Source organism: Streptopelia decaocto (genome assembly GCF_964273445.1).
Source record: "Streptopelia decaocto genome assembly, chromosome: 6".
NCBI classification, from domain to species: Eukaryota; Metazoa; Chordata; class Aves; order Columbiformes; family Columbidae; genus Streptopelia; species Streptopelia decaocto.
The window spans coordinates 58287889-58314783 of NC_138660.1; the positions used below are offsets into that span (position 1 = coordinate 58287889).

Sequence of the window (26895 nt, forward strand, 5' to 3'; positions counted from 1 at the left end):
CAGAAGGGACCCTACCAAAAGATTCAAGGAAAACAATGCCTTTAACACATGAATAAATAAAGGTGAGAAAACTAAATTATCAGTAATTGGTGCTAGGGGGCACATTTCTGCTTCTGTAAGTGCATAAATGCTACCGTCTTCAAGATTTTTAAAATATTTCCTTCAACGATAGAAAAATTCATGTAACAAATACTCTATACTACACAGCTACAAAATGATGCAGTGCACACATGACATATTGTCATCCAATAGACTTAAGAACTTTCTTACAACTGAGATTAAAACAAAGTCCTGATTCTCATTCACCTGAAGAGTTGCTGACACTGAGTACGTGCCCTCCGGGGCAAACAGGGATCACCAAAGGAAAGCTGGTCTAATACAAGGTGTTTCTGTTAAAGTGGTTCCAGTGCAATTTTCAAGAAGTCCAGGATTAAAATTAAGGTCAGATATTCCGTTTTCTATAACCAAAGCAGGCAAGAAGGATATCCAAAGGGGAAGAAAACTCAGAACTAAGTTTTATATGTCTCAAATCCAATATTTAAAGATTTCATTCAATTGTTGAAAGTATCCACTTCAGTTCTTGCACAACGATACGTATCCTTGCACGCCTTCATCTGTCTCATTAAGATTCTGTTGGAAATTACCTAACATGAAAAATGCTGCTAAGTCTATTCATAAAACAGTATTCTATATTTTTATTTTTCAAACAGCAAGTGACCACATTTAAAATGCATCATTTGCAAATATAAATTATCAAACTATTAGTTTAATTAAAAATAAAGCAAAAACATAACTTCCCTTAGTATCACAATACATAGAAGGGTATTATAAACCCCAAAATACTAAGTTAACCATTAAGAAAACAATAATGTCAAAAGTGATGAAACTCATTAAGTCACTTAATGAATAAATCAATCCTAAGAATACAATACCATTTACCATGATTATGTTAAAAAAAAAAAAAAACCAATCTTTCATTGTATTATACAGATAAAACAATCAAATCCTTCATGCCACATTTTGTAAACCATGATATAAATTACACTCACAGTCAAATAAACAGGAAGAGTAACTCCCAAAATATTTTCAGTTGCTTTTAGGGCAGAAATAAAGGCAGAAATAGAATCATTTAAAATATATCAAGTTTAACCAAAAAAAAAAAAAAAAATCATTTGGTCAAGCCTGCTATCCAAATAGTTTTGTTTCCTGCAAAACTATTTTTGTCTTTTTTGAATTATGAAATTTAAATGTTTTACATATTAAATGTAAGCGATGTGTTGAACTACGTTAAATCCTTTTATACTTGTATCATTTTTGCCAAACACCTTTCATGTACCTACACACACACACACACACACACACACACACAGTCTTGATATCAGGAAAATCCTCATTTCACAGGAATTAAGAAAGACTCACGTACTGATTTCTGTCAGAAACATAAGGAATATACAAATTCATACTTTTCACGTTCCTACAAAACCGTCTCTCACCTATATACATACTTTTACTGATGGAATTCAGGCTACGGTCTTTTGTCTGGTAATGAAGGGACGGAATAGATGCAGGATAAAGAAACACTGTATAATAATTGAAATAAACCTATTATCCTAAATTTATCTATATGTTTTTTTTTTTTTTTATTAATAATTGAAATACAAAGAAGGCATATGGACTTCAGGAAAATAACACTATATCAGAAAATCCACTGTAACAGTGTTCCACTAAATAGATCATCACGTTTTTCCTAACACAGTTTCTTTTGTAACACTAAACTTCGTACTAACTCTTCTGTCTCCAAATCCATATTTCCAGGTCCAATTCAGCAGTACATAGTATGCCTTCAAAAGAAAAGGAGGTCACTTGCTTTATTGAATACCAAGTTCCCTTCCAGAGAGCATTAAAAGAAAGACAGGACTACACAGACAAAGTCCAGTATAATTAATTCATTTCTGACAATGAAAATTTCAACTCCTCATACCGTTGCAAAATTCCTCCTACTGAAATGCTTTACTACAATAATAATAATAATAATAATAATAAAAAGCATACATTACATATAAAATATACCAGTGTACTAAAAGTGACAGAAGTGGACTAGCAAATCCTTCAAAGCACATATTATATAAATGACTAGCATTTAAAAACATTTTTTTTCTATAAAATGTAGGTCATATACATTTATAAACCGGGGCTGGGGGGTTCTAAAGCAATGATGACTGTTCAAATAGTTATGCTGCTCTGTACAGTCTAATACCTATTCAATTCAAACTATAAGTTTGACATTTAGTTTATTTATCGGAATAAACCCATCTCATAGCTCCTAATTTGAAAAATACACAACTCAAATGGCGAGGTGACTTGTAAGTTCACTGTTTACTGCATATGGAATAAGAAGAGGACTACTCCTTTCTACTGGAGTGCCAAGTCTCATCAGTTCAATATCAGGACTTAAAGACTCCACGTTTAAGTAGCGGAATTGCCAGGGATCAGCACAGAAGCAGAACAGGATCTCTCCTCCTTTAGAGACACAGCTCTCCGACTTTCGCGGTGTCCCTCCTCCCGCACAAGTGCAGCCCAGCCGTTCATCTCTTACTCAGAGCGTGCACGGACGGAGCCAGAGATCTAAAGCCTGTCCCCTCTGTGACTGAAACTGTGCTGTGTAAACAGTGGTATATGCTCCAGCAGGAGGACAGCTGAATTGATTGATTAAAAAATTGATTAAGAATATTCATGAACTCAAACAAGGCTATTAACTCCCAAAGGTATTTTTTGGAACTTATCCTCATGCTACTTGGAAAGTTAGCACTGTCACGTATTATTGCTTACAAACAGGACATCATCGTGTGCCTTCTAACAGAGCGGTACTGTCATCAGTTCCTACGCATTTACAGGCTTTTTTGTTTGTCTTTTTAAACAAGCTATAAAAACATTACATACTTTACAGACAATACAAATACTCAAGTCAAACAAATGGAATGCATAACAATAAGAAACGTCATAAAGGAAGACTGACATAAGTCCTTGATTGTCAAGACACATTTATATTTATATATAAACTCTAGCTGTGCAGAATCAAAGATTCAATCATAGGTACATCCTTATTTGATAAATCATATTTACAGCATGATATTGCATAAAAAAATAAAATAATGTTGTTTACACAATATTACCTTTCCATCCATTGGATTAAGGAAAGCAAGAAACAACTCTTAGAAATGTTTGCTTGCCTCAGTTTGTGTTTCCTACCAAAAGATGCCATTTTAAAAAGGAAACATAAGGTTTTATACGCCGAGTAGAGCAAAAGCGACTATAAATTTATTTCCCTGACACAAAGCAATTTAAAACTGAACAGAGGTTTAATTTTAACTTAGACATTTCTTTTCATTAGCAGTAATACTTTCTTAGTACTTGTCCTTTGCAAAGTGAGCTTTAGCTAAACGCATTACATGCCTAACATAAACATGCATTACCGTAAAGTCGAATGAACTTTCAAAGTTACAAGGCTTCACTTCAGTAAAACGTTTCAAACCAGGAAACCGTAACATTATTCATTTGCTTCAGTACCAACCATGTAATTTGAAAGTTCACATGTGTACTGGTACCGACTGCATAAGCATATTTCTGCCTGTTAAAATTTCCAAACGGACTCCCAGGAGTATTAGGATTTTCCCTGCGGTTTGTAATGGTATTAAAACAAGCAAAGAAAGAAGAATAAAAATCAAAGCTCTCAAACGCAATAAAATTTGGTTAGCAAATATACATACATAATGTAATCCAATGCTGCAAAATTCAGAGTGCGTTCATCCAAATATTCTGGTTCATTGCAAATAGTTACTACATACGATACAAATACTATAAAAATATTCTGAACAAGCATGGAATATACTGTTATCTGTCCAATTGGAAAGTTTTCATAGGAGAACAGGAATATAAACTCCAAAAGTTACAGTAGAACCCCAATAATTCGCAGCAATGCCTTAGAAACCCTCTACAAATGACAATTTTGAAAATAGTGAAGAAGCAGGCAACGAAAGCAAGGATGTCACATCACAAAATGTACTTTGCTCATTTATTTTGACAACTGCAATTTAGTTCTCAATACTTGTTGTACCTCCCCGTATACTCATATAGATTCTATAGTGTACTTGGGCGAAGTAGTACAGGATTACTAACATGAGACCTCGCTACAGTACTTTTTAGACCATTGCAGAGAGGTGAGGAAGAGACCATCGGGGATGTATAAACCTATCGGATTAGCGGTCAGCGAATTAGCAAGATTTTACTGTACTTCTCAATTAACAATGAAAAGCTCTCATCGTCCAAAAAATTGACAAGTACAATACAAAAATAATACAAGTGTTACTTCACATGAATACTTTCTCGTCCTATTTTCTTCTTGAAATACAATTTTCCTAAAGACAACGCTAGGAGACACAAAATCATAAACATAGTTCTTTTATCATCCAATTGAAATTGTTTATGTTGTTATTAGCAAACCAACATACAGTAATACACATGGTTAATCCTTCTCCCCAAACCTTGTAATTTATGTTTAATTCATTCTCAAATCAAATGGAGAAAATGTAAATGCCTATTAGTATACCATTACAAGCTGATTCCTTCATTGTCTGTTATATTAATGGTAAAACATATCAAAGGATTCATGCTAAAAGGGACACTGTCAAGTAATTTAGGACCAACATATGGCCTATTAATATGTGCATATATATATATGCATATTGTATATATATATAGTTTGGTATTAAATGTCATCAAATTCCTCTTTTTTTAAAATCACCATTGCTCTGTCACTAGGAGATATCCCCAAAAATTCCACCTTACACACACACACACACACACACACACACACATATAGGCACATACATACATATTCAGTGCTTGCATGACCTTTAACCAAGAACATCTGTTGGTAGCGCTGGGGAGTAGAAATGCTCACCCCAGCCTCATGCTCAGCGACTGAACAATATCAGTACAAGAACAGAACTGAAAGCAAAAGTCACTTTTTTTCCAGACATACACAGAAAACCGAAAGAAATGAACACTGACCAGATCAAGATGAAGAGTGTGCATCTAAAGCAAATTAAAAGCAGCAGGAACAGTGGAAAATGTTATTAAATAATATAATTATTACACAAGCAAGAGTTTTTTACATAGTTTAACCCCCCCAGAACTATGCACAGGCTTATTCCAGAATAAGAGGGCATGTACTCAGGAAATCAGAGCAGTATATTTGGTTAAATCCTCTCGTACAGAAAGCTTCAAGCACCAGCAGATCGACTACTCACCCCACCACATTAACTGTACAGGAAGAAGAACCCCACGAGAAGTCCCCGTGGGCCAGACTGGGACTCCACAGCCTGTCCTAAGGCACAGCACAGCTGGAACGGCACCGCACAGCTGGAACAGCTCAGCAGCTGGCCGGGGAACCAGCTGCGCCATGAGGAATAACAGCTCCTCGGATGATTCCCGTTTTGCTCCGGGGAAGAGCAAGTTCCTTCGCTCGGTACAAGATCTCGCTCACTCGCACCCCAAGCAGCGACTGTGAGAAGCCGTCATGGAGCGAGAGCAAAAGCTGCTCCCTCCTCCTCCTCAGGCACCTTCTCACCGCAGACTATCAATGCGATAACTTTTTAAAATTAGGCTGAGTCAGTCTCCTTACAAGGAAGGTGACTTTATTCCTGTTGCCTCCCTATGGGGCCAGAGAAGTGCAGTAATAATATAGCCTTTTCATTTTTTTTTTAACTCTTGCTTTTGCTGCTTGTTGTATTTAACAAATAGTACGATTAACAGCCATCTACTTGCAAAAACAGAACACGAGAGCAAAGATGCCAACGCAGCATCATTCAGGCAGCACAAACTAGGGTGCCGTGGAAATGAAGCGCTGAAAACGAAACATGCGTTACAAGAGGTGGCTTCCTGGCATATAGGGGCCATACAAATGATGTCTGTGCAAAACAGAATGGAAAGTCAAAAAAACAAATTGACCATAAAGGAAGAAAAACAGACACACATGGATCAGTTTAAAAATATTCTTTCAAAGACATTCATTTACACGTATCATTAATAATCCATAAGGAATTTACTATTCTCCCTTGAGGCTCATTCTTCTTAACTCAGGGCCAAATATTCAGACAAATTTGCTGGTAAGACATAGCACGCTTGAACACGTTCCTATATTATACACAGGGTCAATGAATGAGAACAGAACCTGCTTCCTTATACAAAAGTACTAAGTAGGAATTTCATGTAAATTGTATTTCTTGTCAATACAAGAAGCAACCTATGGATAAGAAATGCACTTTCTCCCTCAACTGCACCCAGTGACCTTAGTGCTGTAATAGTGGTACCGTAAGGGAAAAGAGACAGAGCAGGATCAGTTTCCTAGTAATGACAAATAAAGAAAAATATTGCTACTGCTTTGGGAAGAGGTGGGAACTGCTGTATGTCCTGCTCAAGTCCTGTCTTAAAACACAGGATATATTTTAGCCCCTTGAGATGCAGTCTTTTCTCCTAGCTGATGGCTTCATCTGAGAGATACCAGCTAGCAATAGTGCTGGAAAAGGATGTATGCAATCCTATTAAAAAAAAAAAGACCCTCAAAAAACCCCAACTATAAATACATACCTACATATATATATACACGTGTGTGTGTGTTTTTTTCCCTGGTTAATCAGCCTACATTAGGCTTAAACTGCCTTAAACTACCAGACAGTGTCCCTTTAGGGAAGGTGCAATAGAATGAACATACAGTTCAAAAATCTGTAACTTGTTAACTTAAACTACACAATAGTTATGCTACTCAAATCTTACCACCTTAAAAATGCACACAGAACTACTTATCGTACCATACTGTATACTTCAAGACAAAGTACTATTCAAAAAAACATATTCATGGTACAGGGATAAACTTTGCAGTTTATTTATAAAGTGAAATGCAACAAAAACTTTGATCACTCAGCTACGCTGGAAAAAGAAACCCTGTTCACTAGCATATCAGCGGTTTTGGTTGGTAAAATTGTAATGACTTTCACTTAAGCAAACACTAAAAAGAGGGAATTTGAATGCCCACTTCTTCAGCTTTTGGGAATACTTCAATAAATTTAATGATCTGAATTGTCAAAATTCTAGAGAGAGAATTAAAACAGATTTTACAGAAGCGAAGAACACCCCATCTCAAGTATATTGAAAAGAATTATTGGAGCTGTATGAGATGAAAATGATGCAACCGTGTCAAACCTAAAAATCTAAACATGGTTTTATTTTTTGAGAAATCAAAAAACTATCAAGTTGACTAAGTGCTCTATGTTAATCATTATGAGTATGTAGGGTAAGGTACAATTAAGCTTTTAAATCTTGGAATACACAGTTTGTGTAAGCATTATGCAATTGGGAATGTAATCTACAGAGTATTTTAACTAAAACTTCAAAATCTTGATATCTGCGTATGAAAAAGTCATTAAAAAGTTACATCTAGATTCAGCTGTACAAAGAAATACACATTACTTCAGGAACGAAGTAAAGGCTTTAGCAGTTAGGCATTTTGCTTAAAAAAGTTTTTAAAGTATTTTAAATTAATTAGACTTTTAAATAGTAGAGCTAGCCTATCAGAATTCATTTTTTCCTCCAAACACAACTCAAGGTAATGCAAAGCAGAAGTAAAGGGCACATGGTCTAAAATTGATTTTGAAAGAGATGGAAGAAAGATTATTTTTCTAGAAAATGCCATCTTTTAAAGCCATATTTACTTGACTTTAAAACTTCTTGTTTATTTTGTGTGTTTAGTACATGTCAACTCCCTGCTGAAGAGCAATGGCTATGCTGACAAGCTTAGAAATGACAATATGAATAGTATCAGACAGCAAATTGTCCTCCCAAAGCATACAAGGAAACCAGCAGGAAATAATCATTGGGGAAAGCCTCACCTGGGGAACTGGCTTTTTTACTTTAAATTTCGTAGAAGATAAAATATTTTCTGGATTCAAACATGTGAATAAAAAACTGCCTCTGCTAGGGGCACCAACAACAGGCAGTTCAATGACTGGTGACTAACCAAAAAAATTAAAAAAAAAAAAAAGAAAAAAGAACAAGAAAGAAGCAGTTATTGGTCTTGCTAATATCATCTTACTTCTGTTTTAACATAGTGCTCTTAAAAGCTGTACAGAACTCCATCTTATACAGAGCAACCCCCTCTTGACAAATGTGTTCTAAAGTGCCAGTATTATTTACAAAGATTTCTTAACCAAAAGTCTGGCCCGTTGTGGCATCAGGTGAAGAAGTCATCCCAGCTCTGCTATCGTTTACATTCACCAAGGGAAATTCTGGGAAATCAGCACTTGTCCCTGGTCCCCGAAGGTTCACCTGTCCATTGGCAGTGCTAAACTGAGATGATATTCCAGCTCTTGCCCCATGGTACTGAGCTCTAAAGGGCTGCTCGAAGGAGCTAATTTGATATGCTTGATGAACAGGCTGTGCCTCTGCTTTCTTCTGAGAAGTTACTTGATCCAAGAAGTCCTGTGTAGAGGAGGAAGAAGAATGATTTGCCTCATCACCTGAAAAGGGAAAAGGGTGCTGCGAATCACCAACCATTAGTCCAAAATGAGATTTGTCTGGAGTTGTTCTTAACGGAGAGTTCATTCCCGACCGAAAGCTATTGACGGGTATAGACGTGTAGACCTTCTCCATGGAAGGAAATGCTGGCTGGGTTGTAAGAGTCTGGCTATCAGTCACAAAATTAAGGCTCGGGTTGTTCAAGTAGGCATCATTTTGGCTAGTTCTGTCCAAAGCTTGTTGTAAAAACTTTGAATACTCTTGTAGCATACTAGCTTTATCTGATGAGGAAGCTTGCGAGCTTGTTCCGACTGTCTCCGACTGGGTGACCTCAGACACTTCAGAAGAATTGATTGATATACTGGAGGTCACCTCCGTGTCAGCCACACTGAAAGAAATCTCATGCTGTCCGTTAGCCTTGTGCGAATAATGATCTAACAGAGTTTGCAGTACCTCGTCTGGAATGACATTTTTGTCATGGTTACCTTTAATTTCAACATTCAGCGCCTGTGTGTCCAATATCGAGGCTGTAGCAGTTTCATCAATGACGCTGGCCACAGCTGCCTGCGTTACTGAAGGTTGAGATGCTATGGTACTTACATTCAAGGCATATTCTCTACTGTTATTACTAGCTGCTTGTAGATACCTCTTTTTCTTTAAAAACTGCATTGCATCATCATAATTAGTGCTGCTGTGTACAGGTTTACTGGGCCCTTCCTGTAACGTGTCAACTTGATCAATGTCAGCATTACCTTCGGAGTCCAGTAAACTTTGTTTATCCACAAGGTCAAAGGCATACTTTGAAACCTTGTTGTCTTCATATGTAGATAAAGGTGAAATGGTTTGACTTTGCTCAAGCGGCTGTTTCAGGCTCCTCTTGCTGTTAACTTTTTTGAGAACGAGCTTAGGCGGGTGTATTTCTCCAGAATTTGCTTCCTCTAAGTGCGACCCACCGACCGAAGAATGTGGCATCTCAACAGCATATTCCGCTACCATATATTCATCCTTTACTTTAGTACTAGAAGAGTACAAAGGCAAATAGTCATTTTTGTCCTTCTTCTGTTCTGATTTATCTGCACTTTCCTTATCCCCAGATTTTGTTTTTTCTGTTTTCTGCCTTTTCTTCTTTGGCAAGGAGTTGTCTTTCATAGGCGTAGAGAAACCAGAATCTTCCTCCGATGGCAAAAAGCCAACTTTGGTGGCACTTCTGTTCGGTTTCTTGTCGCGGTTCTCATGGCACATACGTTTATGTTTCAGCACCCGATCAGTCCTGGAGAAATACTGCAAAAGATTTTTATTATTATACAAAAATAAATACATTAGCAAAAAGAAAATAAACCTTGCTGTCTAACTCATTTCCTTGACAATTTATCCACTTTACCGATTTCTAATGAAGTGTCAAACAACAGTACATAATCAATAAAATCAAGTGCAGACAGTTGTGACTTTGCTCCGCCTGCGCACCAAGACGGCCCGCCAGAGCAGAAAAAACATTCTTTATACATTTATTTGTACTACAACACTTGAAGAAAGCCCCATCTGTACTACTTGGGAATTGACTGGTGTTTTGGTTTTAATTGCAAGTGATTTCACGACGTCATCTTACCTGCAAACAATATTCACACTGGTAAGGCTTCTCTCCACTGTGAGTTCTTTTGTGCCTTTCCATGTGATACTTCTGAATAAACCTCATACCACACTCATCACAATGAAATGGCTTTTCACCTGATAAAAAAAACACATAGCAATGTTAATCTAAAAAAAATAAATCAATATTCTTCCAAAAAATTACCAGGTCATATACTATATTCTTTACTAGAAATAATAAAGAAGATAATTTAATCTGTTGCTATTGAAAAACAGCATAGGGGTTGCTCACATCACTATTCTCCCAGTACTCAGTGGCTGATGCATTAAAATTATTTTAAGCTTTTACATTAAAAAAAACAATAAAAAACAAAAAACCCCACAAACTTTAGAACTAAATTCTTGCCCCTTCTTTCTAATATAGGTGCAGATATCTGCCTTAAACCCAGCAAATGAAGTACTACAAAGGCAGCCTTCCTCAACTGCTACTACACGATCTTTTTCTTCAGGACAGATGACTGCATAAAAATTCCTCAGTTCTCTCACAAACTTATTTAACTCAAACCTATCCCTTCTACAACAGAATTATGCATTTCCAAGCTTTTAATTTAGCATTTTTATAGGGTGCTCTGTATTTTTCACTTCTTTTTTTTTCCCCCATATCTGTCTGTAGAACTAAAATAGCTGCTCTGAAAAAAAATCCTATTTTGGTTGGAAACCAGATTTATTTATTTAAAAAAAATAATTTAAAAGCATTTAATTTTAAAAATTAAGCTGAAAACAAGGAATTCCTGTGGCTGAACTTGCATTTGCATACTTACAGGTTTTTCTTTCTGTTGGTTTGGTTTTTGTTTTTCACTTTCATGAAATATTTGCTCAGACAATATTCATCGCCCTGAATTAATCTTCAGCTTTCCCCTTATTTTTCCTCACACAGAAGCCCTGCATCAATGCTTTCAGAACATGGAGTAACTCTATTTTTATGTTGTTTAACTTTTACCTTGCATCTCCCATCTGATATTTTTATTATCTAGGTTTCTCTGAAAAAAACTAAAAGTTCAAGTGCATTGACTTCAAGTTTTGCTTTGAGAAAAGTTCACTGTTATTTAACAGAACCCACCCTGAACAACAGTAAACTTTCCTCTCAATATTTACTATGAAATCTTTTGAACTGACAGAGATCAGGGATTGTCTTGGCAACATCCTCTTTGTTCTGGATACTGTACTGCACTGATTTTGGGGATATAAACCATCTATCTTTTGTTTCCAGAAACATGCAAGCTATTTCTATTTTTCTAAGGTAGTTTTATTCTTAGAATTTATTTTATTAACCGATTTATTAAATTATTACTAATGATTAATTAAATGTTAATACATTTTAATTTATTCTTTGAAATGTTGTTGGAGTGTATATTTTCCTTTCTGAACAGAGATATTTAGCCACATCCTTCTAAAAACGGAAATATGGTACCTTAAAATAAGACACCGGTATTTATAGAAACTAGAATGGAAAATACCTGTATCACCCACTCGTTTGCTCCCAGACTGGTCTTTAATGCCCAGAGTTTCAACCTTCTTAATTCCAAGCAATTTCTAAATCTCTCTCTTTGTAAGCCTATGCCCTATTTCTAATTATTAATTCTTACCTTTCCATGTGGCTTCTCAGCCAATCCCTTCCTTAGATGAAATTATTCCAATTTATTCTCTTCTAAATCAAATTATCTCCTAAGATTCTCAGCTTCCATCAGTTCTTTTTTCTCCAGGCCCACAGCCTCAGCATTCAAATTCTTCTTTCACATTTAGTCAAAGACTAACTTTTACCATTTCTTCCCTATTTATAATCACCATAAAATTTTGGGTTTTTCAGCACCCTTTATACATTATCGCACCTATCATATAACCCTCTCTCATACTGTCTACAAGCAAAACCTACTCCCTCACTTGTTTCTTAACTTGCAAACTCCAGTTTCATTCTTCACGTTCTCTTAATCCATTTGTTACCCTTAACGCTATGGTGTTTCACTTGCACCAAGCCTGTCTGAATAAAATTCCAACCCTTGTCTTTGCTTTTAAAGACAAGGCAAGACTTTCAGGTCTCATTGTTCTCGTGTAATACGCAGGAATTTTTCCATTCCCAAAGACAACCACTTCATCCTCTTTTCTTTCCCTTTGCTTCACTATTCTACTTTGGGTCTCTTTTATATCACCCCTTCGAACGACTCTCCTTATGTTATCTGGAACTTGGCTTTCACTCTCTTAGAGGTTTTTCAGAGAAAGGAGCAGCTGTTTGGGATGAAAACTATCCTGAGCCTTACAGCAGCCAAACCAAGCTAGAGAAGCAAGACAGCTTGGTCCTGTTCTAGCTGTGAAGAGCCCTGCAACAGCCATCCCGCTGTCACCGATGCACTTACCTTCAGCCTCACACCCACGCCCCTGCTCAGATGGTCACATAACTCCTTAACATTTGTCTCCTCAGGCTGACTATTTGCTGCCAGAAGACTCTCCCAGCTACCTGCTCCCTTCTCAAGGCTCAAATAGGGCTGCCGAGGTTTTTCGTTGCAGAGGACAACCACCAGCAGCAATTTTGGAGCTGCTGGGAGCAGGCAGGAAGGCACTGCTGGTTGTGCCTCAGCAGGAGAAGGAGGTTGGGGACACTGCCCTTGCCTTACTGGGCACAACACAGAAAATGATACTTTTCAGTAAAATTCCAGAACACTCTGGAAGTGAGATTAAGAAACACTTTGTGAAACCGATACCATACTTAATTCTTGCTTTAATAAGCAAGTTAGTATAAGAAAAAAGATTAAAAATTAATGTGAAGATAAGCTTCCTATAATAATTTTCTCCCAGCAGAAGCCTGGAACTTCAGAGGCCTTCTAAAACTTTGCTGTACTTTTCAAACAGTACCTATTGCAAATGGAGGATATCATTAATAATAACCCTTTGCTAATGTAGGGAGAATCTAGCACATATTTTTCTAAAATATCTTGGTGAGTGGGAAAGAATCCGATATAGGAAAAAAAGTCAAAATTTAAAAGTGCAATACAATAATTATATGAATTATTTACAAAAATAGACTATGTTTTGTGTTTACATTGGAAATCTATGACAATTGAGCAATAGAACCACTTGTAAAGTGTGGTACAAATACTATGTGTAGGAAGGCTGTAAAATTATAAACCCCCAGGCATTTTAAAATTCAAACAGACAAAATACAAATGATAAAATACCAAGGGAGGCAATAAAAAAGCAGCATGATTGAATAATAAGGTGCTCGAATTGTCAGCCCCAATGTTGCTTTATTTTTTTTAAATGTAATCTCATTTTTTTGTATTTAAAATGGAAAGTAGGGTGGGTTACAGAATCAGGACACATGAATCCATGAGTGGGTAAGGTGTATGGAAGCATCTCAAACCAAAAAGAAGCAGACATATTGGGAAAAAAAAAAAACACAAAACAAAGCAAAACAAACAAAAACCAACCCACAACCAAACATTCAGCATCTTCATGAGCCCAGTGAACTAAAAATATGAGAATATTTTTTAGCCGCGGGGTTCCAGCATTGCTGCCTTCCTCTACATACAATTATTTCTAGTAAGTGAATTTTGTATTAATGCAATGTCTGCTTTTAGATGCAACTATTTAATTATTTACACAGAATAAGGCTGTTCATTGATTGCTTCCTAACTCCCTCATAACATTTCACTTGAAGGAGCCCAAACTCACACCACACTGGAACCAGCTGGAGTGTAAATTCAGGGCTTGTAACAGTCATAAAATGGGGTTTCTAAGTGTTACCACTGCCTTCCATTGGCTAAAAACAAACTGGAAAATTGATATATTTAAAAGAGTAAGAAACATCCTGTTCTTTGTCAGTGTTTCGAACACCGTACAAAAGCTGGCGCTAAAAGCAGTCATTCGGAGAGATAAAAACGCAAAAGAAAAAGGAAAAATATAGTATCGAATTCATAAGGAATATTTCTTAAAAGAGTATGAGTAATACAAAGAGACCTTTCCTTTACTTCCATCAAAGTGAGAGACAGACCCACCGCTCACCTTCTGGTGAGAGAAGCAAAGCTGGAAATGCAGCTTTTCTGGATGGGTCCAGTTATACAGCCCTGAAGAACAGCAACACAAACAGCTATGGCCCCGTAGGGGATATTGTCATATAGAAATGAAAGCACAGACAGGTATGTAGAATGCCAATTAGCTGTACTATAATTGGGCCAAGTAAAAAATTAAGCAGTAGTCAAATACTTGCTAACGGAATGTACTTCAAAAAAGCTTTTTCCACTGCTGGAAGCTGGGTCTTACGTGTTTTCTCCTAACCACCTACTAGCTGGCACCTAGGAAAACACCCTTAATTCAACAATTTAAGCATAATCACCATGTTCAATTTTCTGACAACCAAACTATACCTCAGGGTGCTGAGGAAAAGAAGAAAACAGTTATCTAAAAAGGTCAGATAACAATATGGTTAATCTGTTAAATGGCAGCTTTTCTTCTGCTAAACAAAGACTAGTATATGTAAGAGCTGACAAAACACCCTGTAATCCCCCCCAACACACACACACCCCCTCCCTCCAAAGCTTACAATCAACACAGAATTCTTGTTAGAGCTACAAGTTGAATTTTAAAAGATAATTAAATCCATTTAAAAATATTTCCAATCAAGACTCTCATTTTCAAAGCCACGTACAGGGAATAATCCTCATTTAAACAAAAAAAAAAAATCTCCTGAAAAATGTGAAGACTGCACTTAAATTTTTGCCTTTTTTGGGGAGGGAGGGAGAAGTGAGCAGACAGATGGAAGAGAATGAATGAACATTCTTGTCAGGAATAATATCTCCACCAAGTGAAGGCAGCATGGTTCACCAGTTCAGAGCCAGAGGGAAGACTAGGAGCAGAATAAAGACACTGGGCAGAAGAATGGCAGACTCTTCTGTGGCTGACTGGCTGAAGGAAACCTACTTAGTCTGGACTCATGGCAACCTAGGATACAAAAATCCCATCAACAACAGGGCATTTGTGCATGTAACTCCCTGTACACTGCTCTGAAAATTCATTTTGCAGAGTTTTTTTCTCCCTCTCGACTCGTACACATGCACACACTGCACTGCGTGTTAGTAGCTTTCATATCCATTTAAATGCGACAGCCAAGAAACACTGTGCACATTCACCAGCTCTGCTTTTCTGAAAAGAGGCTGAGAAATTGGCATCTAGTCCAAAGGGACCATATTACAAAATATTTAAAGAGGGATTGAAAGGCCATGCACCAAAATGCCAAAAACCCAACGAAGCCAAACCTGTTAAAGAATGTGATTTTGTGCAGTGCAAGAAGATAAAAAAAATAAACATGTATAAACTTTAACTCTCTTTGGCTTAAAACTTCGGGCCTTATTTGACCTATATTGCATATTTTTAAACTAAGGCTCTTATTTTTAGAACAGATCTGAATTAAAACTTAAAAAAAGAAAGTGAAAAGGAAAGCTGATACTAATACCTTTGGGGTTAGGCATTTTGGCCATTTTAGTCCTGGCACTTTTCCATCAAATTCAAAATTAGTAAATAAATAAATCTACTGAAATGTAATTTAGAAGTCCCCGTTGTCTGAATTAACTTGATACAACAAAAGATAGAACTGCTTAACAAACCTTTGACTGATGAATACACAAGCTTCAGGATTTGCTACTTTGGGGTTACTCATAGTATACTACTTTCAGATTTGCTTACTAGACTTTATACTCACTTTACAGCCAAAGAAAAGTGGAGCAAGTTGAAAGCACAAAACTAACTTATTTTTTATAGTTTTATAACATACGTAAACTTAAAACAAACTACAACAGGGTTTTAGGCTGCATATTTATGATCAGAAACCTTGCCTGAGTGGGGAAACAGATTTTAAGCACGCCAGTAAAGATACTCAAGGCACTATACTCACCAGTATGAATCTTCTCATGCCTCTGTAGCAGGTACTTCTGTATGAAACGCATGTCGCACTGACTGCACTGAAATGGTTTTTCACCTTGAACAATATAATTCCAGATCCATAAGTTAATAACTACACACTGTTGTTTCTGATAACTACTTTTGAGGAATATTAAAATGTCTACTAAAAAACCAGCATCTGAGCGAATTCCAAAAATACTCTTAATACCAAAAAAAACCCACATTAGCCTTACTAAGTATATGAACTGCAGAATTCTTTCCATGATCCTAAGAGTCACATTAAGACTAAGACGGAAGAGTGATCTGAAATGGCTGTAATTTCCTCATGAATAAGATCAATCATGATGCTGGCATAAGTCTGCATTCAGGATACTGGCAAGCTATTATAATGGTAAGTACCTTTTTCACTTCTCCGAACCAGAGAGATACCTCATCAGGCAAATAAGCAGCCGGAGCACATTTTACAAAGGGGTCAATTTTGGCACTTAGGCTACAAGTCAACCCATTACTTTCTGATAAAGAAAGAAAAGAAACCTTGTAAACAGTTAGGTCTTCAGTTTATTAAACATATGTTGATTTTTTTTTTTTTCTGGTATTCTTTTGACACTTTGGTGCATGGAATCTCTAAGCTTAGATGCCAAGTTAGCTACACTCTTAAAACTGAAATTCGCATAGAGCTGAAAACATGTTTAACATAAGTAAACAACTCTTTATATAGTAGAAAAGACAAATTTGAAGTCAAGCAGTACCTGTATGAATGAAGACATGTCTCTGTAAATGGTAGTTGGTTCTAAAGGCAGCATTGCAATGCTCACAAACATGAGATTTGTGGGTTTTCAGACCAAGTGATCCATCCTCATTTATTGTAAGGATCTATTTTAAAAAGAGTAAAATTTGTTCTCACACTACCCTCTAAAGATACCTTATTAACTACAAAAAAAAAAAAAGCAGCAAATTTAAATATTTCAGGTAAAACAATGCTAATTTCTACAAAGCTATGTGTTAGGCTTCTAGTATACATTTCCAATTGCAGTCTAATCCAACTTGTGCCTCGTTGTGTATTAAGAGATATTTCAACAGGACGGACACAAAAGCAGCTCACGGAAAATCAGCTTAGGGCTCCCCCATTCACAGCTGAGTCACTTTACATGCCACTATTTACTTTGTCCGTCTGTTGGAAAGGATGCAAAGTAACCAAATCACCTCTGGGCACTGAACCATGGATAATCATATTTTAAAGCAGAAGTGAAAAGTTATATTCTTTTTTCAAGTCATGATAGCTGACGTTTGCTAAAAGGCATTGAAACTTATCCAGGATAGTCATACAAATTCTCTAAATCTACATAATATCAATAGTTTCGGAGACAAAACTATATTTTAAAAAACAAAACCCCAAAACCAAACAATCAAGAATATAATATTCTTTTTCTCCCCTTTCAGGTTTTTCACTCAGAGAAGTATTGCTCACTCAATATACATATTAGAGCATTTCCTTGACAAATTCAGCTTGCCACACTCAACTGCTTTGCTGTCAAACAAAGCCGCTGTTTTCATATATAGTTGAACAAACTGAAATGAAAAAAATTACATAATATCTACCTTATTCAATAAAGTTCATCATATGTTTTCTCTAATTTGTCAAAAATAATTTTTTAAAAAGCCCCAACTCTCTACTATCTCTGGCAAGAAAATAAGAAAACCAGTAAACAAATTACATTTCCAATAGTCTTACTTAACTAGAAGCATAACTATAAAGAAGAGCTTAAGTAACCTTAAACAAAACAGTTTAGTCCCTTGTTATCAACAAAAAATAAGTCTGCTGGGGAAACACAGCTGCAATTTGATTACCTACAATGTTTTAGGCTTTATGATAATGACAGTGATGAGAAAGAGAGAGTCAATAACTGAAATAGTATCTCTACAATAACAGCAAATACTGTAGCATCTACTTAAGCAATTCTTAATTCTGCTGCATCAAAACTGAGCAAGAGTGAAAGTCTTGAGCTAACAAAGTCTTGTGCATTCACTCTGAAGGACAAGCACATTCATACGTTTGTAAGAGTGGTATGTTACAGCTCCAGTAAGTCACAGATACAGACAATTATAAAAGCTCTGTTCTGTAACAACATGCAGCTAATGAAACACTGACTGGTTATTTAAAATAAATTTAAATGCATGTTATGAAATGTTTTTCATAGACTATATGGCAATTTTTTAATAACTGTGCAGAAAATACATTTAATTTCACAGTTATCCTAAACGTGGGCTCTTGTACTGCATCCATTCATTGTACCACCTCTTAAATGAAGAAAGTTAACGTTGCCAGTGCAGTTTTCCTAATAAAAGCAACAAAAAAGCTTGTGCGTGTGTGTGTGTGCGCATGTGTTTGCGTGCATGGAAGAGGGAAAAGTAGAGAGGATTCATGAAAGCTGTTGACTTCTTATTTATGTGATGACTACATTAATATAAAACAGAATTCAGAATGTTTCAGTATGTTATTTGACTTCCATTTGTAAAAGTCCCAGTTGCTGTTTGCATGGAAAATCAATCCCATTACTCTGGGAATACTAAAACTGGAGTAGGCTCTCACCTATGTCAGTCCTTCAGCTTCTTTCTGCCTTTCTATGCTGACAAGTTTGAAAAAAGGGGAAGAGAGACTGAAAAAGAACCTGTTTAGAGATACTCCTGATCATTTTTCAATCTTTGTCACCTCAAAAGACTAACACTGACAGACTGGGAGGTAAAAAGGAAGCATGCAAATACGAGTCTGTAGAAAGAGGGACACATAACTCGCCTACCTCGCCGGGTTTCCATGGAAGTGACCTGTGGAGGTGCTCAACCTAGAGCTCCTTTTCCTACCGAAGGGAGAAGTATCTCCAAGCACAGGATTTGGAACTTGCTTCCACACCCAATCTGAAACAATTACTCAACTCTCCAAGAATACTACAGGTGCAACCTAATTTGGCAGTGCTTTGAGGAGGACTGAGGGCTCCCACTCCCAGGCCAACAAAAAGGTGGTTTTGGAGGTTTTTTGGTGTTAAGGTGAGTTTTCCTTCAATGTATACACAGCCTGGGTTGGTTTCAGAGTAGGCTTATTTTAATGCTGCTGTGTGATCATGTAGAACTGGGTTTTGCCTATCAGAGCAGCCTGTATATGTTCTATTTTAAGTCTGAAAATTAATACTGATTTGGGGAATTACTAGAAGATATAACACTGCTACCTCATGAGGTGAAATGATTCTGGTTTTATCTGACGTGCGTCTCAATAGAAGAAAATTGTTTTCAGACATACAGGGATACATACTCTTCATGAATGGATCTACAAAACAAATTTTGAAGTAACATACCAGCAGCTATGGTAAGAATCTTTTGATATAAATAAATACATATATGAAGATGATTATGACCACAGGAATATTCCTTACTGGTAAATTATTTTATATATATTAGTAAACTTTTTAGAATTTTCAAAACTACCCTTTTAGATTTCTTTTTAAAAACTTTTCACTACTATGCATGAAGCATGTAAAATTATCAGGCTGACAGAAAAGCACAACTATTATTAGATAGGTACAGAATAACAATTTATAAATTGTCTACAAAAAAAATATTTGGAGAGAGAACTGCCTGGAGAGACAGATGTTAAAGTATGTCAAGGGTTCATGTTGCTAAAAGGAGTTCAAAGAAAAACACTGTTATATCAGGTTTTGATTTGGGTCTCTGGTGAACTTCAGAACTGCATCTTTACTGAGCAAACAAACAATTTCCAGCCTAACTACTTCAAATGCTAATGAAATTAGTCATAGTCAACCAAATCTTCAGGTTCTTTTAATCTTGGTTTTGCCAAATCAATGTCTTACTTTTGCTGGTGAACGCTGTTTTCTTTTCTTCTTTTTCTGCAAATCTACTGGCTCTCGTATTTGTTTTTTGTCTCGTTTCTGTTGTTCAGATGCATCAGTAAAGGTAATTTCTTGCTTTACACTGATCTGTTAAGATACCAAGTGCCAGTTTCAGGTAAGGTTCTCACTACAGAAAAGCAATTTTTCAATTTTAGAAGATGACAAACTGCTGAAAACAGAAAACCTTTTTCTAAGGGAGTTATCTTGTGGCTTCATTCTTTCAGAAATTTAAGTGAAAGGAATAATAAGTATCTCAAACAAAAAGGGCACAGTTAATTTTTACAGTGACATTTTGATGTATCCTTTCATTCATCTTCCAAAGTCTTTTTTCCTTCTGACCTGTGGTGATTTTGAGATCAGTTCTTATATTAAAATCACTTCCATCTGTAAAACCATTCAGTTTTTCATACCTATTTTACTTTAGTCCATGTGTTGTCAATGCAATATTTAACGGAATAGTTTATTTTATATTTAAGACAGAAGTATTTTTTAAGAAAACAAGAATAGTGCTGATGAAGGGTTTTTTCCAAAAAATAATCTAATGTAAACTTTAACAAAGAGCATGATACTCTTACATTTTTCTAACACCTGAATCACCTGATCTACAGCTAACAGAGTAGTGTTTTAACAATGCTACCTTTCTAAAGGTTATTCTTCGTATATACGGCTGTCTACTTTTAAAGTCCTGGTAATTAGCTTTGATGTTTGAAGGGTAACAGTGATGATGTGCTGCATTACAGACAGATGCTCTGTTTTCAAAAAGGAAGTCATCTACATTCTCTCTGGGAAAGCTGAGGGACACTGTCTATGAGACATCGAGGAGGGGCAAATTTATGGTCATGTATGAAGTGTCACAGTCCAACCTGCAGCGTGAATGCAATTGCTAAGCGTCCACATACTTGGAAAACATACAAGATGCTTCCTATAGCAAAAGAAACTAAACAGTACTATGAACAGCATAAACAGTATGCACCTTTTAATAACGCTATTTATTCTGGTTTGTAGTTACCCTTAAACATTAAATATATTTAAAAGAGCACATTGTAATGCATTAACTCTATGGTAACAGCCTGCTTATAAAATATTTATAAAACAGACACTTAAATATTATACTTAATTGGTAAAACTTATCCACAGCCAGAGGCAAATGACATTTTCATAAATAGCATCCATTCATAAATATTTTGATAATCAAAATCCAAACAAGCAATTAATAGATTCTTGCCAGAGTAGCACTAGACTACCAGATCAAGCTGCCTAGTAATTTCTCCAATATTTCACAAAGAAATTGCTTACAGGGACATTAACAGCATACTGCATCCCTTGAGGAAGTCTATCTGGCGTATCCATGTCATCATCATTTTTTACCGTCTCCTCATGGACCATGAGTTCATCATGCGAAATCATCTCTTGCTGTCGAAGTTCGCTTTCCTGTAACACTTCATCCGTCGCAAGAATTTCTTGGTGCGCCATAGTCCGATCTTGCAGCACTGCCTCTTGCCGCTCTCCCGATACTCCAGTCTGGTCAGATACTGCACCCATCCCTACCATAGCCCTGGGTGACTGCATCTGGTCTATGCCACCGCATTTAAGAAATAATCCTCCCAGCTTGTCTTCAATGTTCATTCTTAAGTGCAATAACCTACAAAGAAAGTTTTAATAGTAAACATCTACAACTGGTGCTCTTGCTTAAAATTTTTTACTTAAAAACATTTTATAAGAACTCAGTCAGTACTCAGCACACACACATGCACTCCTCAAAGTGGTAGCTAAATAACAGCGAAAAGTTGCATATCTTGGTTCAACATTAAAAGATTCTCCTTTTACATACATGCATGTGTACACAATTGAACACTTTCAAATAAAAAGTTTCAAATCAACGTGCCTTCTGATTACCGGCAAAATACTGGTAATTAAATTATAGTTAATTTCCCCTTCTCATTTCTTAGAAAACTTTTTTTCCTGTGTACCCTTTTTACTCCGTTCCCTTTTTCTATCTTGACTGTCTTTGACAAATGCCTCATTCACACTGGTGGTGTCTTCCCTAGTTCCTTGTCCTTTAAGTGCCCTTTCACTGTTGCTTGCCCAGGGCACACTGTCACTGCTGGAACATCTTAATAGCCAGAAATGAGAAAAAAACAGGCTCCATCAAAAGGAGCATGGCCAGCAGGTCGAGTGAGGTGATTCTGGCCCCCTGCTCTAGTGAGGCTTCACTTGGGATCCTCAGGACAGGAGAGACATGGACCTGCTGGAGAGGGGCCAGAGGAGACCACCAAGACGAACAGAGGTCTGGAACAGCTCTGCTGTGAGGATGGGCTGAGAGAGTTTGGGTTGCTCAGCCTGGAGAAGAGAAGGCTCCACAGAGACCTTATTGCACCCTTTCAGTACTTAAAAGAGGCCTATAAGAAAGATGGGGACAGATATTTTAGAAGGGCCTGTTTTGATAGGACAAGGGGTAATGGTTTGAAATTAAAGGAGGGGAGATTCAGGCTAGACTGGAGGAAGAAATTTTTTATACTGAGGGTGGTGAAACACTGGCCCAGGTTGCCCAGAGAGGTGGTTGATGGCCCATCCCTGGAGACATCCCAGGCCAGGCTGGACAGGGCTCTGAGCAACCTGATCTGGGTGAAGATGTCTCTGCTTATGGCAGGGGGTTGGACTAGATGAGCTTTGAAGGTCCCTTTCAACCTAAACTATTCTATGATTCTATGAAAATGCAACTTTCTGGCTAAAGGTAAAGGCCAAATGAAGACTATAGAGATGTCAAATCTCCTTATGAAAAACGCGTTCACTTTCACACACACTAAGCAGGAACATTAGTCAGGAAATATGAATTCCAGTCATGAATAGTAATACCATTACATTGACTTATGGTACACAGATACAAAATAATATTCCAACAAGTGTCATGACATTATTGTTTTTTAAGACAGCGCGGCAGGCTTTTGTGAAGCTGGAAGTGGCAGCATCTTCTTCTTCTACTTATTATTATATATGCAAGACAGTCCTAAGTCTCTTCTCCTCAGTGTACACAGCAGGCAGCCTCCTGCACCCTGCTCCCCAGGCCCATAATTCCTACCCATTCCACAGTGCTCTAGTCTGCTCCTTCAGACAGACAGACATCCCTCCTTCATCCCTCTATCTTCCCGCAGCTATCCAAACATTTGTGAAGATTTGTTTATACCAAACTACACTGAGTTTACAAAATAAATAGTGGCCTGTCTTCAGATGAGATCCTAGAGTACTCAGTAAGAATGCAAGCCACCAGTAGAGACAGCTGAAAAAGATCTCAACATTTGGCTACATTATAATTTGTTTCAAATACTATTAATAGTTCTTAAAGTTCTGAAAGTGAAATTCACTCAATTTCTTAAAAACAAACAAATTCACTCACCGCACACCCTAACAAATTAAAAAAAAGGCCCATTAACACCTTCTGGTAGCAACTCATGTGCTATCCCTATTCTCTATCGTGACAGCTTCTCACTTTCTGAACATAGGAAGGTGGACAGACAGGATGGTCTGACTTCCACAAGTTTCAAATATTTAAGAGCCAAGCCAAAGAAAGAAGCTTTTCAGTCAATTACTTTTTTTTTTTTAGTGAGCCTTCCTCTGCTCTAAGTCAGGAGGACAGAGTCATCAAGCTAAATGTGTTTATATATGACCATGTTATTAAATTTGTAATATTCTTCCTTAGCACATTCTAGGGATCAAAAAAAGCCTGTGACGAGAGGAGAGCATGGGGAAAAATTCTGCTCAGAACATTTTTGCTTGCGATTTGTCCTTTCCTGTTCTCCTGCAATGCTAACACAAAGAAGTTTGAAATCTGACTCTTGATTTTCACAACAACTGTCTTCAAATACAGACAACAATTCTTCAATGCCTTAAGTGAGTTCAGGTAGTGCTAGGTGACAAGTTTACCCCCAAGTTAATCCACTTTATAGTAAGAGAATGAGATTCCGCATGTCTCCAAGGGAAAACGCACGTACGGTATGCCACACAGCCACCTGTGGACATTGTGTAAATCATGAAGTATTTTGTGGAGATAACTGGGATACCATACTCACAGTTTCTCAGCAATAACAACAACAAACAAAAAGCAAGCCTGGCACCGCACTAAGGCTGTATTTTTTCCACCAATGCAGATCTCCCAGAGAGATCTTGCAACAAAAGACCTTAGTGCTCCTCAAAGAAGAAAACGAGGATTAATTTATCATCTTATCAGTGTGGATTATCCTGTGCCAACTAAGAAATGTGAGAAGGAATAGAAGTTCTTAAGAATCTGTCTCCTGTGGAGCCATTATTTGATAAGAGAACATGCAAAAGATCTAAGGTTGAGACTGGTTTCTTAGGTAGGGCATTTTAAATATGCAGCATGAAAGACAGACTTGAAGGAAAACAAGCACATATATTTACTCATTTCAGCCTTTATCCCAAGTTAATCCATACTCAGAGTACATCTCACACAGATCATCACGCACTATGCTTTTGTTCCACACTACAGAAATGTGACAGCATAAGCTCACTGCAGATTCTTAAGAGGAATGACGTGGACAGGTACTAGAATACAAGAACTCAAAATGCTGAAAGATATTCACAGGGGAGAACAAACAGCACCAAGTGTGAGAACGCGGTGGCCCTAATCTGTCTGCTCAAGCCACTGACGAGAACGGCGCGGAAGGTTGTTCCACATGGAGGATGCTGCCATATCACTCTGAAATTAGGTATGAATTACAGAAATCCTGGATGTAAAGCTAGTTCCTGGCAGGAAGGTAGGCAGGCGAGTGCAAACCGAGGGGCTGAGTGTTTGCAGAAGAGCCTCCTGCTCTCACCAACAGCAGCGGGAAGACTCGTGACTTGCGGAATCATAGCACAGCTGGCAAGATCCAGCAGCTGCCCAGAAACGAGGCCAGCAGGGTACTGGTATTTATTGGTCTTGTTAGTTCTCTCAGTTGTCAAGGATATGGAAACGTTTTCTTTCTCACCCTGACTAGTAGGCTTAGTAGAGTCATGCAACTGAAAGCACTCAAGTTGTTTTCCAGTCGTAATCTTGAGTCATATCAGCAGCTGGTACAGCGAGTGTTCTGCTTATTAAACCAGGCCTGCAAACATCTGGCTTTTCATTGAAAAATAATGAGAGCTCATACGTGTTAGGCTGCATATTCTAAGTGATGAAACACAATGTAAGTTCTATGACATGCAGGTACTGTTCTAAAATTAAGAAACACAAACGAAAATAAGCTATTCATCCAAACAAGAAGTACCCCAATTGCAATCAACTCAGTAGAATGTGTAATTTGTCAACTGACTCCTTTTGGCTCACATAAAAGGAATCCTATCATTTAAATTGAAGATGACAAGAAGTTTTCTTGGAAGAATGACAGCATGATAAAGAAAATGTAAGTTAAAAGCATTCAAACAAGTTCACTTTACCAAGGCTGAGAACATTAAATAAATATTTTAAGTGCAAGATGCATCTGTGAAATAAAGATCAATGTATTTTGAGATTATCTTCAGGGAAGCTACAATAATAAAAACCACATGCTAATACACACAAGCACGTTTCTTGGCATAAAACATTGTTGTCCTTATTGCAGAGATGTTTTCCGAAGAATTTCAGAACTTTTATTAAGCTACGCCAAATAATCACGATTTTTCTTTCAATCTATAGTTTCTCTGTGTACTAAGAGGGGGAAAAAGCTTTCAACTAAATCTTCAAACTTGGTAGAGGTTCTCAACACCTTTACTCTAGGCAAAGCATTTCACAAGAGACATCCATAGGCAGAGATTCCTTGGTGTGCTGACATTTTGGGGGAGGAGAAAGGAGAAGGGGCGGAACTGCACAGAAAAAGTCTCCCAGATCATCCCAGCACCTTTTCTGTTCAGTGCCCCACAGTTGCTTGTGGAACATCTACAGTCAGAGAACCACAAACGGCTGCCACCCCAAACCCTGTGGCGGTAATACAGAACTGTGCATTTCAGTAACCCTGACACCAGCTTTTCCAAAGGTTCCTGGTGCAGTAAGTTGGAGAGCTAAGTAGTAAAAACAGTATTCGTAAGTGAAGAAACAGCCATTTAAACAAAAATATACTAAATGAAAGGTGTGACAACCTTTCCAATTCAAAAATTAAAATACAATCGAAAGAAAATATTAATGGATTTTAGAAAGCCTGCTGGGATGGTGGTTGCTACAAAGTAAAGCTGAACAGAGACCCTGAAGGAATGTGGCAGAACTTTTTAGCCACCGGAGGACAACACATTGTCCAGCTCTTTTTCTCCACTTCGACTGATGGCAGGTAAGGGTTATTCTGTCTTCTCTCTTCTTTTCCTAAGCAAGTTGTAAAGCATTATTTAATTTAATGAGCAAGTGCCCAGAGATATTAATTGGATTCACTTTAAAAATAAAATTCAACCAACCCAAAGGCCATTCCAATGGGACATTTGGTGTGGTTTGTTATTTAGAAAAAGTCAACCCAGCTCTCAAGGATACAGCTGCAGGAAACAATTTGATCCATGGGCTACCTGCCTAAAGTAATACCCTGCACCTCTCCCCCTGTCAGACCTTCTTGTTGCCTTCCGTGGGTTGAGCACGGCATTGCGCAACTCAGAAGGGAGTTCGAGAAACAATGTGCCCACCAGAAAAGCCACAAGGTTTCCTCTGGAGCAGTGGGACACTGCAGGCAGAGTGGATGGGAGATGCAGGAGTGAGGCAGCGGGGAGGAGGGAAAAGGACGGCGGCTTTCAGCAGCAGTCGGTGGTTAGATTAGATCAAAGCCTATTGTGAAACAGCTCTGCAAATGCAATGTACACAACACAAATGAAGGAGGTAGAGCTGCCGTGCAAACATACCTTACAGCTATGCCAAATTAGATCAAGAGAAAAACATACA

General features: G+C 37.3%; 1 protein-coding gene across 3 annotated transcripts in view; it reads right to left on the reverse strand.

Annotated features, from left to right (window-relative positions):
* Positions 1-675: 675 nt before the first annotated feature.
* The window catches only part of ZNF148 (zinc finger protein 148), a 40351-nt gene continuing 14131 nt past the window's right edge, over positions 676-26895 (reverse strand). The window contains exons 2-7 of one of the 3 annotated variants that reach the window (XM_082057335.1): positions 21303-21648; positions 19968-20093; positions 16857-16980; positions 16100-16183; positions 10178-10296; positions 676-9852 (exon numbers count right to left, since the gene is read on the reverse strand). In XM_082057335.1, coding sequence (XP_081913461.1) covers positions 8260-9852; positions 10178-10296; positions 16100-16183; positions 16857-16980; positions 19968-20093; positions 21303-21632 — 2376 coding nt within the window. In that variant the 5' untranslated portion in view covers positions 21633-21648 and the 3' untranslated portion in view covers positions 676-8259. The remainder of the gene's footprint in view (positions 9853-10177; positions 10297-16099; positions 16184-16856; positions 16981-19967; positions 20094-21302; positions 21649-26895) is intronic. The other 2 variants (XM_082057337.1, XM_082057336.1) reach the window with 2 other exon arrangements.